Genomic DNA, 11,924 nt, shown 5'->3' with positions numbered 1-11,924 from the left:
AAGTACGATCATCAGCCGCCAGCGAGCGGCTTTGACCGCCTTCAAAATAAAGTCTTACTAATTAATGCATGCACGTCAGTGGTTTGGTTTTAAAATAATGTTATCAAGTAACTTCTCTGCGGTTAGGCACCCATTGGTTCACCCAGGGAGAATGGTAACTGTCTCAGAGTCGCACCAAGAAAGGTTCTTAAGTTGAGATGGAAACAGGAGTGAATGTTAACTCTGCATCAGTGATTAAAATTACACTTGATTTTAAAAATTAATTAAAAACTCAATTTTCGTTATCTCGCGACCAGACGAGCTCGAGGGCACACGAAGCCACACCAGGTAACTAACTAGAGTACTTTCATTAGGATCTGATGTTGCATTTAAAAATAAAAATCCTCTTAAATCTGCAATTTTGACCTTTACACCTGATTTAAAAAAAATCATTACAATTTTCAGTTTTCTTATCCCACAACTAGACGGGGTATAGTGTACACTAGGCTATTGAAGGTATTGAACCTAAGTACATTCATTAAGATAAGATGTTATATTTCAAAATGAAAGACCTCTGAAATTTACAATTTTGAACATTACACCTGAATGAAAAAAAATCATTAAAAATTCAATTTTCGTGATCCAGTGACTAGACCAGGGTGTAGGGCACACAAGGGCACAGCAGGTATTCAACTAAAAGACTCTCATTAAGAGCTGATGTTGCATTTAAAAATAAAAGGCCTCTAAAATCCGCAATTTTGACCTTTACACCTGATTTCAAAAAATCATTCGAAATTCACTTTCCGTTATCCCACAACCCCGCTACATCTCGGCCATACTGGGCCGGTATTCAACGAAATCACTTTTATTAAGATGTGATGTTGCATTTCGGACAGCCCCCGCCCCCTGCTCCCCAGGATATATACCGTATGTGCAGTCCGTTATTCAACAGGCCAACAACATTCTAGACAATCCATCTCACGTGCTGCACTCCCAATTCGAGCTCCTACACTCAGGAAGGAGGTACAGGACCCTTCCATGCAAACTAAACCGATACAAAAACTCATTCATACCGCAGGCTATCAACCTAATTAACAAACAACTAGAGGAAAGCAGACAGACAAGCAGGAGGACATGAGGGCAGTGTGCGGTGTGCAGATGCCTGTAACGTATTGTCCAATGTATGTAGAGAAGATATTGTCCTGTATTGTATTATTGTCCAATGTCTGTTGTGTATGGTATACTGTATGTATTGTTCAATGTATGTAGCGGCATGGGGGGCCTGTCCTCCAAGACAATTTTCTCCTATGGGAGACCAAATAAAAAGTCAAATCAAATCAAATCAAATTTCAAAATAAAAGGCCTCTGAAATCTGCAATTGTGATTACAGCTGAATTATTCATTCATTCATTTTCCGAACCACTTTATCCTCACTAGGGTCGCGGGTGGTGCTGGAGCCCATCCCAGCTGTCTTCGGGCAGTAGGCGGAGGACACCCTGAATCAGTTGCCAGCCAATCGCAGGGCACACAGAGACGAACAACCATCCATGCCCACACTCACACCTAGGGACAAGTTTGAGTGTTCAATCAGCCTGCCATGCATGTTTTTTGGAATGTGGGAGGAAACGGGAGTACCCGGAGAAAACCCACGCAGGCCCGGGGAGAACATGCAAACACCACACAGGGAGGCCAGAGCTGGAATTGAACCCGGTACCTCTGCACTGTGAAGTCGACGTGCTAACCACTGGACGACCGGGCCGCCCACAACTGAATTAAAAAAACAGATTAAAAATTCAATTTTGAGTGAGGTTTCCGCATCTTCTCACCATGATATTGTATTGATTGAGTGTGACATTGTCCTTCCATGTTTTTGTGGAACAAATTATTTTATAAGAATACTAGACGCTTGTAGGCAGATTTTTTTTATGAATTGTTGTGTGTTTTATGTGTATTTGTTTTACTTGGTTGTATTCCAACTCAATTCAACTCCACAACAGTGAACTTGGTAGGGGACGAAGATTTATTTCAAGCCGATACAGAAGGGGACTCGCCGCGGTTCTGACTACCTTATTTCTTGAGCACCAGGACGTGAAATCACTTAATTTCACAATTGAACAACCTTGAGAAGAAATAAGAAATCAATCTGATTATACCTGGGTATTTTTAACTATCATTGATATGATCGCAAGGACTCATGAAAAGTACAAAATGTGACCAAGTTGGCCCCGGGGAGGACTCCCCAACTTCTGTCTTGACCTAGGTCCCATCCTGCAGCAAGATGCAGAGGCAGGTGGTTCAAAATGCAGTGGCACTAAACCTGAATTTACGAAGCTGAAGTACCAGAAGATTTCCTCATACACATGGAGCAAGAACATGTAAGTGTATTTTTACATTTCCCGTTATTTTTTTTTCACTTTTTCCTGGATGTTTTTGGAATGTGGGAGGAAACCCACGCAGGCACGAGAAGAACATGCAAGCTCCACACAGGAAGGCCGAAGCCTGAATCGAACCTACGACCTCTGCACTGTGAGGTCGACGCGCTAAGCTATCAGAAAAATCATAATAATCAAATCATTCATTTTCAAAGTGTTCATTGCATTTACTGTCAACATCAAAACAAACATCTCAATCCATAACCCCCCAACCAGTTTAATTTTTTTTACATTTGCATGATATTTGCTCACCCTAAATTGTCCCTAGGTGTGAATGTGAACGCAAATGTTTGTTCGTCCAACTGTGCCCTGCGATTTGGCTGGCAACCAGTTAAGGGTGTCCCCCGCCTCCTGCCCGAAGACAGTTGGGATAGGAGGTTCCAGCACCCCCTGCAACCCTTGCGAGGATAAGCGGATCGGAAAATGAATGAATGAATGATATTTGCTTTATTAAGTGGACACAACACATTCAGAGGAAACAGTTATCTTAAGAACAGTTATCTCTTTTTTCTTATCCTCTCATGGTGCGTTCATTTCAAGCTTTCCAAGACCTCAACGCCTTACACACGACTGTCCATGACAGTTAAGGTCGAAGCTTCACGTGTTGTGGCAATCTTGTCGCAGAAGGCTGCAGACTAGACGTGTTTGTACTGTAACTCACAGCGGCTCTACCCAGCGAAAAGGGATTATTTCCGAGACTTGAAATGAACATTATCACTTTTTGGCCAAATAGCAAACTCTCTGCTTCTTACAACATGTCATTGTTCACGATCAGAAAAAGTGATGCACATTATACATTAACAAAGGATGTGCCCACTGTTCAACGTGCTCTTTTTTTATTGACAACATTGCTCAGTAAAAATATGCCTTTGACCTCAAACTATGCTGTGTTCAGCACCGGATCCACCATACATTGTAAGATAGTTTCATAACCTTCCGGTACAGTGTAATGTATCATCCACACAACCATAGGCATGTAAAAAATATACTGCAAGTCCCTGTGTAGGTTTTATTCTGCACCAGCAACAAAGGAGTCCAGGTGCGTAAAATTCAGAACTTCTCTTTGTTAGGTATAAAAAAGCAGAGTATGAAATATTTTACTTCATAAAAATCAATTGTGTAGTTGTATTGTACAAGGTATGCTAATGCTTTTTAATCCACACAGCAAGGGCAAGTATAGGATTAAAAAGATTACCTCTCGATACTTATAATAATTCTAAACATAAAGTTTCCAGCTAAAATACAGTTATGATGAAATACTGACTTAAAGAAAGCTTGGAAATTGTTGTTAATGTGGTGCATGTGCGCGCTAAATACTGCTGTCAGACCTGCCAGTATGGAGTGCTTTTAAATCATACCGAATGAGCAGAGTCAAGTATTAAAATGAGTGAAGATGGAGGAAATGGGCTGTGCTGACTAGTATACCCTCACTAATCTTATTTGTTCAGTGTGGTTGACTCTTGAGCTGGTGTGGGAAAATGTTTCTGGAAGACCTTTGAAGCCACAAAGTCCCTCATTAATATACGCAAATTCATACATACCAAACATCCAGGATTTCCAAGGTGCCTTCTTTTAGAGAGCAAACGTGTTCAGAGTTTAGCTCAGCAGGGACACTTGCACCCTCAGCTATGAATAGGCTGATGACAACTTATGAGACATTACCTTTGTCCAAGGTAAGTGAAATTCACGCTTGGTCTTCACACAGAGTTTGATTTTTGTGTCTGTATGTCAAGGACAACTTTGGAACTTGCCATCATTTGGATCCATGAACTCAAAATCGATTATATGTTTGCCTTTATAGGCTTCATTTCCCTCTCAGAGTATTCACCGAACAAGGAAATCCAGACTGTGGACTTCCATTGCCAAGATGATCACTCACATGTCACTGTGCAAATTTTGTAAGTATTAATCTGTGTCATAAAGTAAAATGGAGTGCTTTATGTATGGGAAAGTGACATGTTCTTTGCCTCTGTCAAGTTCCTTTATTTCTATTGGGAGTTGTGGTGTTTGTAATGAGCGGGATCGCCGGAGACCCCCTGTATGAATGCCTTCAAGATGCCGACTATAGTGAGCTCCTAGATATTGTGGATAAAGGACTCCCCTCCACAAAGACACCTCAACACGTAGCGATTATTGGTGGGGGCATTGCTGGAATAACCGCAGCCAAGTTTTTGCAAGATGCCGGCCATAAGGTAGTGACTCAACTCTCTTTTGTAAAAGAAAAAAACTCTCGTGCTTCATGAAAATGTGAGAAAACCGATAATGTGACTTGTTGGACAAAAAAAAGGTCACCATAATAGAAGCCAGTCACCGTATTGGAGGACGCATTGAGACCTTTAGGAATACAAGAGAAGGCTGGTACGCAGAGGTGGGCGCCATGCGCATCCCCAGCTTTCATAAGTGAGTACAGTGCCTTTTGACACCATTTTATTTTATTCATTTGTTATAAATGATTTTTTGGAAAATAGTCTGAAGCTGAAAAGAAAGAATACATGCTCAGTTCTCTTTGACTGAATTTATTGATGACATGCAGTAACAGCACGGTGATAGTGGTTAGCACGTCTGCCTAGCGGCCGGAGATTCTCGGGTCCTTCTTTGTGGAGTTGGTAAAGTGAGACCAGAGGAAAGACCGTGAATTTTCCTGAGCTGTTGGATGTGAGCGTGAATTGCTGTTCGTCTGTATTTGCTCTACAATTGACTGGCGATCAGTCCAAAGTCTCCCCCTGTCTCTCTCTGAGAGTCTGCTGGGATAAGCGCCCTTATAAGAACAATCACACTGAACAATGGAAGGAAGGAGCATTTGAGGCAGTCGAATTACATCGCTAAAAATTGGTGTTGTTGTTGAAAAACTCATCACAGAGATGAAGAGACGAAAAATCGAGAATTCAAATAACTCATGTTGTACTTCAATTCAAGTGTGATTGTTTTCCTGATTCAACTGCATGTATTTCTTCAAATGTAGCTACTGGTAGACGTTATTTGCAATAACATGCTATATTTTCCCACAGGATTCTGCTCTCCTTTGTCTCCAAATTAAAAATCCCCTTGAACCATTTTGTCCAAGATGACATGAACACCTACTTTTTGCTAAATGGGAAACTTCATAAAAACTTGGCTGTGGCAAACAACCATGATGTGCTGAATTACACCCTGAATGAGGGAGAGAGAGGGAAATCAGCTGCACAGCTCTTCAGTGAGACTCTGTGGAAGGTTTGTAGACATTCCGGGTTCTCTTCGAGTCAATCTCGCCATCCATTTTCTCCTGTGCACGATGTGTGGGAAGGTGAAGCCTGTGCGATCTGACTGATCGCAGTCCATCAATGAGCTGATCAATTGAAATTGCCAATCCTGAAGACTCATATTCATACCCTGCTCTCGGAGTATACTTTCGATTTTAGTATTTTTACTCATTTGATCATCTTTCATATCGCGAATGAGAATACATTTTTCTGTACTAAATATTTCAATCTCTGAGCAGGTGCGAGATGATCTTCAGACAAGTGGCTGTAGTGCAATGTTGGAAAAGTATGACTCCTACACAGTGAAAGTAAGGAATATGCACTACATATCGACTAGGATAGTCTAGGTTGACTGTGACCAAAGAAAGTTTTGAATTACTTAATTATTAGAATTACTGTCGCTGATTATAATTATTGTTATGTTTGTCAAAAGGAATACTTGGTGAAAGAGGGCAATCTGAGTCGTGGTGCGTTGCGGATGATTGGAGACATCCTGAATGAAAACAGCCTCTTTTACACATCCATGCTAGAGATGCTTTACGTCCAGTCCGACATCAATTATACACACACACACACACACACACACACACACACACACACACACATTCATACCGGTATATAAAGACAAACAAACAAACTCTGGATGCTTTTCTTCCAGGTACTACGAGGTCACCGATGGCTTTGACCACCTCATAACGGCTTTCTACGGCATGTTGAACGCCACAACCCTCCTCAACTCCAGGGTCAAACTCATTAACCAATCAGGAGGCAGAAACGTGACTGTGACATACCAGGACGTGCGTACTCCAGGTTTGCTGACTAACCTGACGGTGGACCAGGCACTGATTACAGCCACAGCCAAGGCAACCCTCCTGATTGACTTCCAGCCAGCGCTTTCTGCGGACAAGATGGAAGCCCTACGCTCAGTTCACTACGCGAGTTCCACCAAAGTGATACTGAGCTTCATGGAGCGCTTTTGGGAGAAAGAGGGCATCAGGGGAGGGAAGAGCATCACAGACCGACCATCACGCTTCATTTATTACCCCAGCCACAGTTTCCCAGGAACAGACGCAGGGGCTCTGCTCGCATCGTACACTTGCTCTGACGATTCCACCCTCTTTCAAGGTGTGAGCGAAGACGAGCTGATGGCTGTGGTCCTGGACGATTTGGTTAAGATCCATGGAGAGGATATCAGGTCTCTATTTACTGGTGGACTGGTGAAGAAGTGGGGCTTGGACCCCTACAGCTTGGGTGCATTTGCCCTGTTCACACCCTACCAGGGCCTTTATGCCAGAGAACTATTCCAGAGCGAGGGACGTGTGCACTTTGCTGGAGAACACACCGCTTTACCTCACGGCTGGATAGAAACTTCCATGAAATCTGCTCTCAGAGCGGCCAAAAATATTAATAGCCTCACAATTCAACCCTAATCAGTTGGGGAAGAAAATAATTTAAAATCGTCGCATTTTATTTGTCACGGTCAATTGTATTCCATAGGTATATAAAGTTGTAATATTTAAACAAGCAATTATATTTAAATACACCAGTGATCACTTTTGAAGTGAATTTGTTACAATGACTCTTTGCCCCAACTTTCTGTTTCAGAAATCTGAGAATTCAATCAAGTGGAATATTTCAGCATACAGAATCACATGTTCATTATCGCTTGCGAGGATAAGCGGTTTAGATAATTGCTTGATGTTCTTGCATTTTGCAATTGGGTAACTATTGGTTGTGACCTTCTTTAAAAGATTACGTTCAGTTCAAAATCAACTGAGATAATAAGATGAGCTCTACGAATTTACACAACTCCGATATACTGCATTGTTTATGTGTACGCAAATGTAATTGAATTGTTGAAGCAAATGCATTCCACAACCAAATTAATAAGTGTTCTAAAGAAATCCAGATGAAATCCACACTCCACCAATAACAGCCAGTTTACTTGTGTTCCAATTCGATGATCACACCATTCAAACATGAAATGCTAACAAACATGCTGATCACAGTAGTATATCATAGTAATGTTGTCATTCTTCACATCCCTAACCCCAAACATGTTAGGAATCCAAAACATTTGTGTATAGATATTTTTAATATGCTAATAAAGTCCAACAAAGGTCTCTGCAGTCCATTGTTCAATGAGTGCCTTTCTGCACCATTTGAGTGAAGCGGTTGGTGATGGTCAAGGTGGTGTCAATGAATCGCTCCACACAGCTGACAAGACAAGTTTCTGTCCGGTAGTCTAATTTCGAACCTGGACTGTCCACACACTTGTCCCAGCACACGTCTGTGAAGTTGTGCACCTAGAAATAAGCAGACATGATGGGAATGGAAATGGGTATCATGACTAAAATACAGAAAATTCAATCAATCATTTTAACTTCATGTTTTATAGATATTAATAATACTGCATTTTTTTCATGTTTGTAACTGTGATTTGCTTGTTAATGTTTTCAAATTATATTGGTAACAGCGTCTTTTCAGTAAATGTTAGAGTTTGTGTTAACACAGTAGCTTTTTTCATTCAAACCTCAGTAAAAAATGGCGAGTGCGGTCAAACTACGGCCCGGGGGCCATTTCAGCGGCCCACAACATGACATACAGACATACATAAATAAATGATATTTGACATGGGCAGCAAGGTTAGTTACGAAAGGTCAAGGCGGGCAGAGTGAGAAGGGTGTCAGAAAAATAGGTGCCATTTATACTAAAACATTTGTTTATATACCTTAGAACTTTTCCGGATATTTGAAGATACAAATAAACCATTTATGATGAAAAGAATAACACAATTTATCTTTGTAACACCGTAGCGAATAAAGATAATTCAATTTTTAGAGGCAAAAATAGTTTCTTCCACTTTGTGCTAGATGGCTGATTTATGAAGATACCACATTAATGATCCTCAAGAAACTGAAACATGGTCACTTAACTATTTTTTGTTGTTTTGGTTATGAATGTGGAGCTGGATCTATTCTGTTCAATAGAGGACTGTTGGCCACCCCACAAAATTGGACACATCCTCAAATATTTGCCCTTAACACCTTAACAGAAAGCTGATGAAATTAACGAGACAATACAAAAAAATAGATATAATTACTGTCTTTACTGACTTTAGCGTGTTTCAAAATGTTGAAGAATTTTAAAGTGGCCCTTTCAGTCAGCCATTTTTATGGATGTGGCCCTCAAACAAAAAAGTTTGGACTCCCCTGATGTACAGTATTTCAAACTATTTCTCCTTGCAACAAGATCTATCGTTGGATTCACATTGCTTCTGCGTATGTTCCAACCACCATCTTAATGCAGTCCATGTGATATCGGTATCATTCAAGTCATCAGTCGGCGTGCACAGTACAGTATTAGAATACTGTATGCTGTACGGTCCACGTTGGGGTACAAACCTGGGCCTGAAACTGAGCCTTTTGCTGTTCTATGGCAATCAACCGCTGAAGCTCTGTCGCTTCCGCCTTCTCCGACGCACTGAGATTGTCAAAACCGTCCATTGCGTCTCTTAAACGGATCTTAAATAGACAGAACTGTTTTTTTAGTATCAACGGTAATGTGTAGCAGCAAGCGGCGATCAAGTGACCTTCGGTAAAACTGCTTGTGCGTGCGACCAGTGCTTCACGAGTCCGCGTAGACCACTGCAGACATACAAATTATGGGATGTGTCGCTATACATCACTGGCGGCTGTGACATTCGGTGATTCACATTTGTAAATCAGTTTATTTGTGATGACGTAGGAGTGACGCTATCTAAAGGCATACTTGTTTCAAGAAGATGCGTTGTCGGAAAACAACTCGGTATTTCATTGTTATATAGTACATATTTTAAGAAGCACATTCAACAAATAAACAATGCATGATTTTTTGTGTAACCTATATGAATGCGTTTACGGTCGTGGCTTTTGTTGTCATTGATTTTTTTTTATTTAAATAGCGTTTCGTAAGCATAACATTCGAAGAAATTCATCTTCTCTCAATTAAAAGATCTTTGTATTGGGATGTTTCAGTAACAACTTCCGGGTAAACCGGGATGACCTTGGTTAGTTGACCAACATGGCGGCTATCGTGCGCTTGACTTCTGTTTGTCGCAGAGGAGTCCACCGTAAGAATACAAAACTTTCTCATCGCTTTCCTGTTTTGAATTTGCTCGCAAATTAGGCAGATCATTTGGGAGCTACAACCGAGTGTCTTGTTACTGTGTGTGTAAGGCATGCTACGCAGAAAACAGTGGTGCTCATTTCAAGTTCATGACTTCAATCAATCAAGCTAATTTCATTTAATTTGAATTGCTCTAAAAGAGAGTTTCCCTGTATAGCAAATGAATGGAATCAACAGTAACCCACTATTATAAGTGATCCGCATGTAGAGGAAGATTCTGGAGAGGAGACTCCATTGTAAATCTGTCAGGATTGCGTATTAGTAAATCCTTATCATGGGTCCCGTTTTAATATGTCAAAATTCGCTTCTCAATTCGGCTCATATCGTCGAATCAAATTAACTAAACGTTTCTTTGCAAGTGTTATGTGGTGAGTGTTTCAAAAACCACCACGGTATACTTAAGGAAACGATTATTCTCGAGTAGATATTTATCTAACGAGGGAATATTTCCATTTCAGCTTTTGATTCAGGAAGTGATCAACTCATTCATATCTGTAGTAGAATATATTTCTGTTCATTTTTTTAGAAGAAGACGATTGTCTCAACGATGTTCACTTTTAATATTGTGATTCTGATACCTGCATTTTGTTGTTTTCTCCCCCCAGCTCTATTCTACCAAAGCACTTTGCTGGCAAGGCCGTTGATTCTACCACACAAACATCAGGAGCAGACTTACATGCTCACTGCAAGGATTCATGCTTCCCAAACCCTAAGCGGTCAGTGTTGTCTGTACAGTGGAACCTTGATTTAATGAACTAAATAGGAAGGAGTAGGTTGTCCATGAAAAGCAGTAGTCGGTTAAACTGAAGCGCGTTTTTCATGGCCCAAAAACACCCAATACATTACAAAATTGTATTTTACATTACTTTTTGCTGCAGAGCGTGAATAGAGTGTACACGTTTTGGAAATAAAGCTGTTTGAAACGTTTAAAAGTTTACCCAAACTTATCATGCTGGTGCTTGAGGGCCATGCAGCTGGTTGCTTACAAGACCTGCTTTCTTTTATTATTTCCACTTTGATTAGCTGCCAAGAGGGGCTTGACAAGAAATAACTGTATACTATACCAAAATCCGTACAGTACAGAATGTTTGCTAGATGCGTACATGACAAGTGCCTGAGTAAACTACAGAGCTGATCATTTGAATCAGGTGTGTTGAAGTAGAGAGGAATCTAAAACAGCCAGGATATGGCTTTCGAGGAACAGGAGTTTTGAATGCACCTCCCTTCTCATGATCATCGTGAGACATCAGAATTTACACTCCCGTTCGCGGCTCGCTGTATCGTACGACAGCGTAATCAACTGACAATGTCTTAGCATCCTTAATTAGAGATTGAATATGATTTTGTGATGGCATTGTTGATATTGGTCATGATGTGATGAAATGGCAATAAAAACTGTTTTCAAGGCAAGCTGAGAAAGTTGAAGGGACGAGTCAAGCCAGCTGCTCTCCGCTTCCGCTCAATATGATTCCCACTAACGCTTTACTATAGCAGTGTTGATTGAACACGCTCTCTTCATGTGAATGCACGCAATTTTTTTTCCACCAGCCAATCTGCAGACCATGTGTGACCCGAACCGTGGCACATGAACCATATGGATCACAGATGAAAGATGATGCTTTGAACCATAAATCAAAATATGTACTCGCGCTCATGCAATCAAATTTTTACCAGGACACACAATATTCGATCACATTGTACTCGCAGTTTCAAGCTCTGATGACCCCAAATCATTGTACAGTGAGATTTATACAAATTTCTATAGTTGTATATTTTGCCTCCCTGCAACCCACCCATGATTCTTTGTGGCCACCCATGTTGTCTTGTCCAAGTTAATGTATTGAAATGCAATGCCTATATCTTATATTTTAAAGCGAGCTCCGGCTCCAAAGCTGCCTCTCTGCACTGGACAGCTGAGCGAGTGTTGAGCATCCTGCTGCTAGCCATGGGGCCTGTTGCCTATTTTCACCCCGGCCCTGCTATCGATTACTCTCTGGCTGCTGCACTCACCCTCCATGGACACTGGTAAGATGCAAGGAGCTGAACGGTCAAAGGTTGACAATTGGGGGTGGGAATCCAGTGGCGGGCCGTGCATTTCAACCTTAGG

General features: G+C 41.1%; 3 protein-coding genes across 3 annotated transcripts in view; 2 read left to right on the top strand and 1 right to left on the bottom strand.

Annotated features, from left to right (window-relative positions):
- Window positions 1–3,159: 3,159 nt before the first annotated feature.
- il4i1 (interleukin 4 induced 1) lies at window positions 3,160–7,458 on the top strand. The gene is made up of 8 exons (XM_019861173.1): window positions 3,160–4,084; window positions 4,213–4,309; window positions 4,389–4,603; window positions 4,699–4,811; window positions 5,420–5,621; window positions 5,890–5,958; window positions 6,084–6,207; window positions 6,296–7,458. The coding sequence occupies exons 1-8, from the start codon at window positions 4,040–4,042 to the stop codon at window positions 7,078–7,080; spliced, it is 1,650 nt and encodes a 549-aa protein (XP_019716732.1). The 5' UTR covers window positions 3,160–4,039; the 3' UTR covers window positions 7,081–7,458.
- A 116-nt stretch (window positions 7,459–7,574) lies between these two features.
- Window positions 7,575–9,335, bottom strand: timm8b (translocase of inner mitochondrial membrane 8 homolog B (yeast)). Its single transcript, XM_019861172.1, has 3 exons — window positions 9,243–9,335; window positions 9,055–9,174; window positions 7,575–7,956 (listed from the first exon to the last, which is right to left on the bottom strand). Exons 1-3 carry the CDS (start codon window positions 9,333–9,335, stop codon window positions 7,789–7,791), a joined length of 381 nt encoding a protein of 126 aa, XP_019716731.1. The 3' UTR covers window positions 7,575–7,788.
- A 314-nt stretch (window positions 9,336–9,649) lies between these two features.
- The window catches only part of sdhdb (succinate dehydrogenase complex, subunit D, integral membrane protein b), a 13,320-nt gene continuing 11,045 nt past the window's right edge, over window positions 9,650–11,924 (top strand). Inside the window, exons 1-3 of the mRNA XM_019861599.1 lie at window positions 9,650–9,761; window positions 10,423–10,533; window positions 11,692–11,842. Coding sequence (XP_019717158.1) covers window positions 9,713–9,761; window positions 10,423–10,533; window positions 11,692–11,842 — 311 coding nt within the window. The 5' untranslated portion in view covers window positions 9,650–9,712. The remainder of the gene's footprint in view (window positions 9,762–10,422; window positions 10,534–11,691; window positions 11,843–11,924) is intronic.

The sequence above is a fragment of the Hippocampus comes genome, unplaced genomic scaffold, assembly GCF_001891065.2.
Source record: "Hippocampus comes isolate QL1 unplaced genomic scaffold, H_comes_QL1_v1.1 scaffold122, whole genome shotgun sequence".
Taxonomy (NCBI): Eukaryota; Metazoa; Chordata; class Actinopteri; order Syngnathiformes; family Syngnathidae; genus Hippocampus; species Hippocampus comes.
This window is presented reverse-complemented; position numbering and strand designations above follow the sequence as displayed.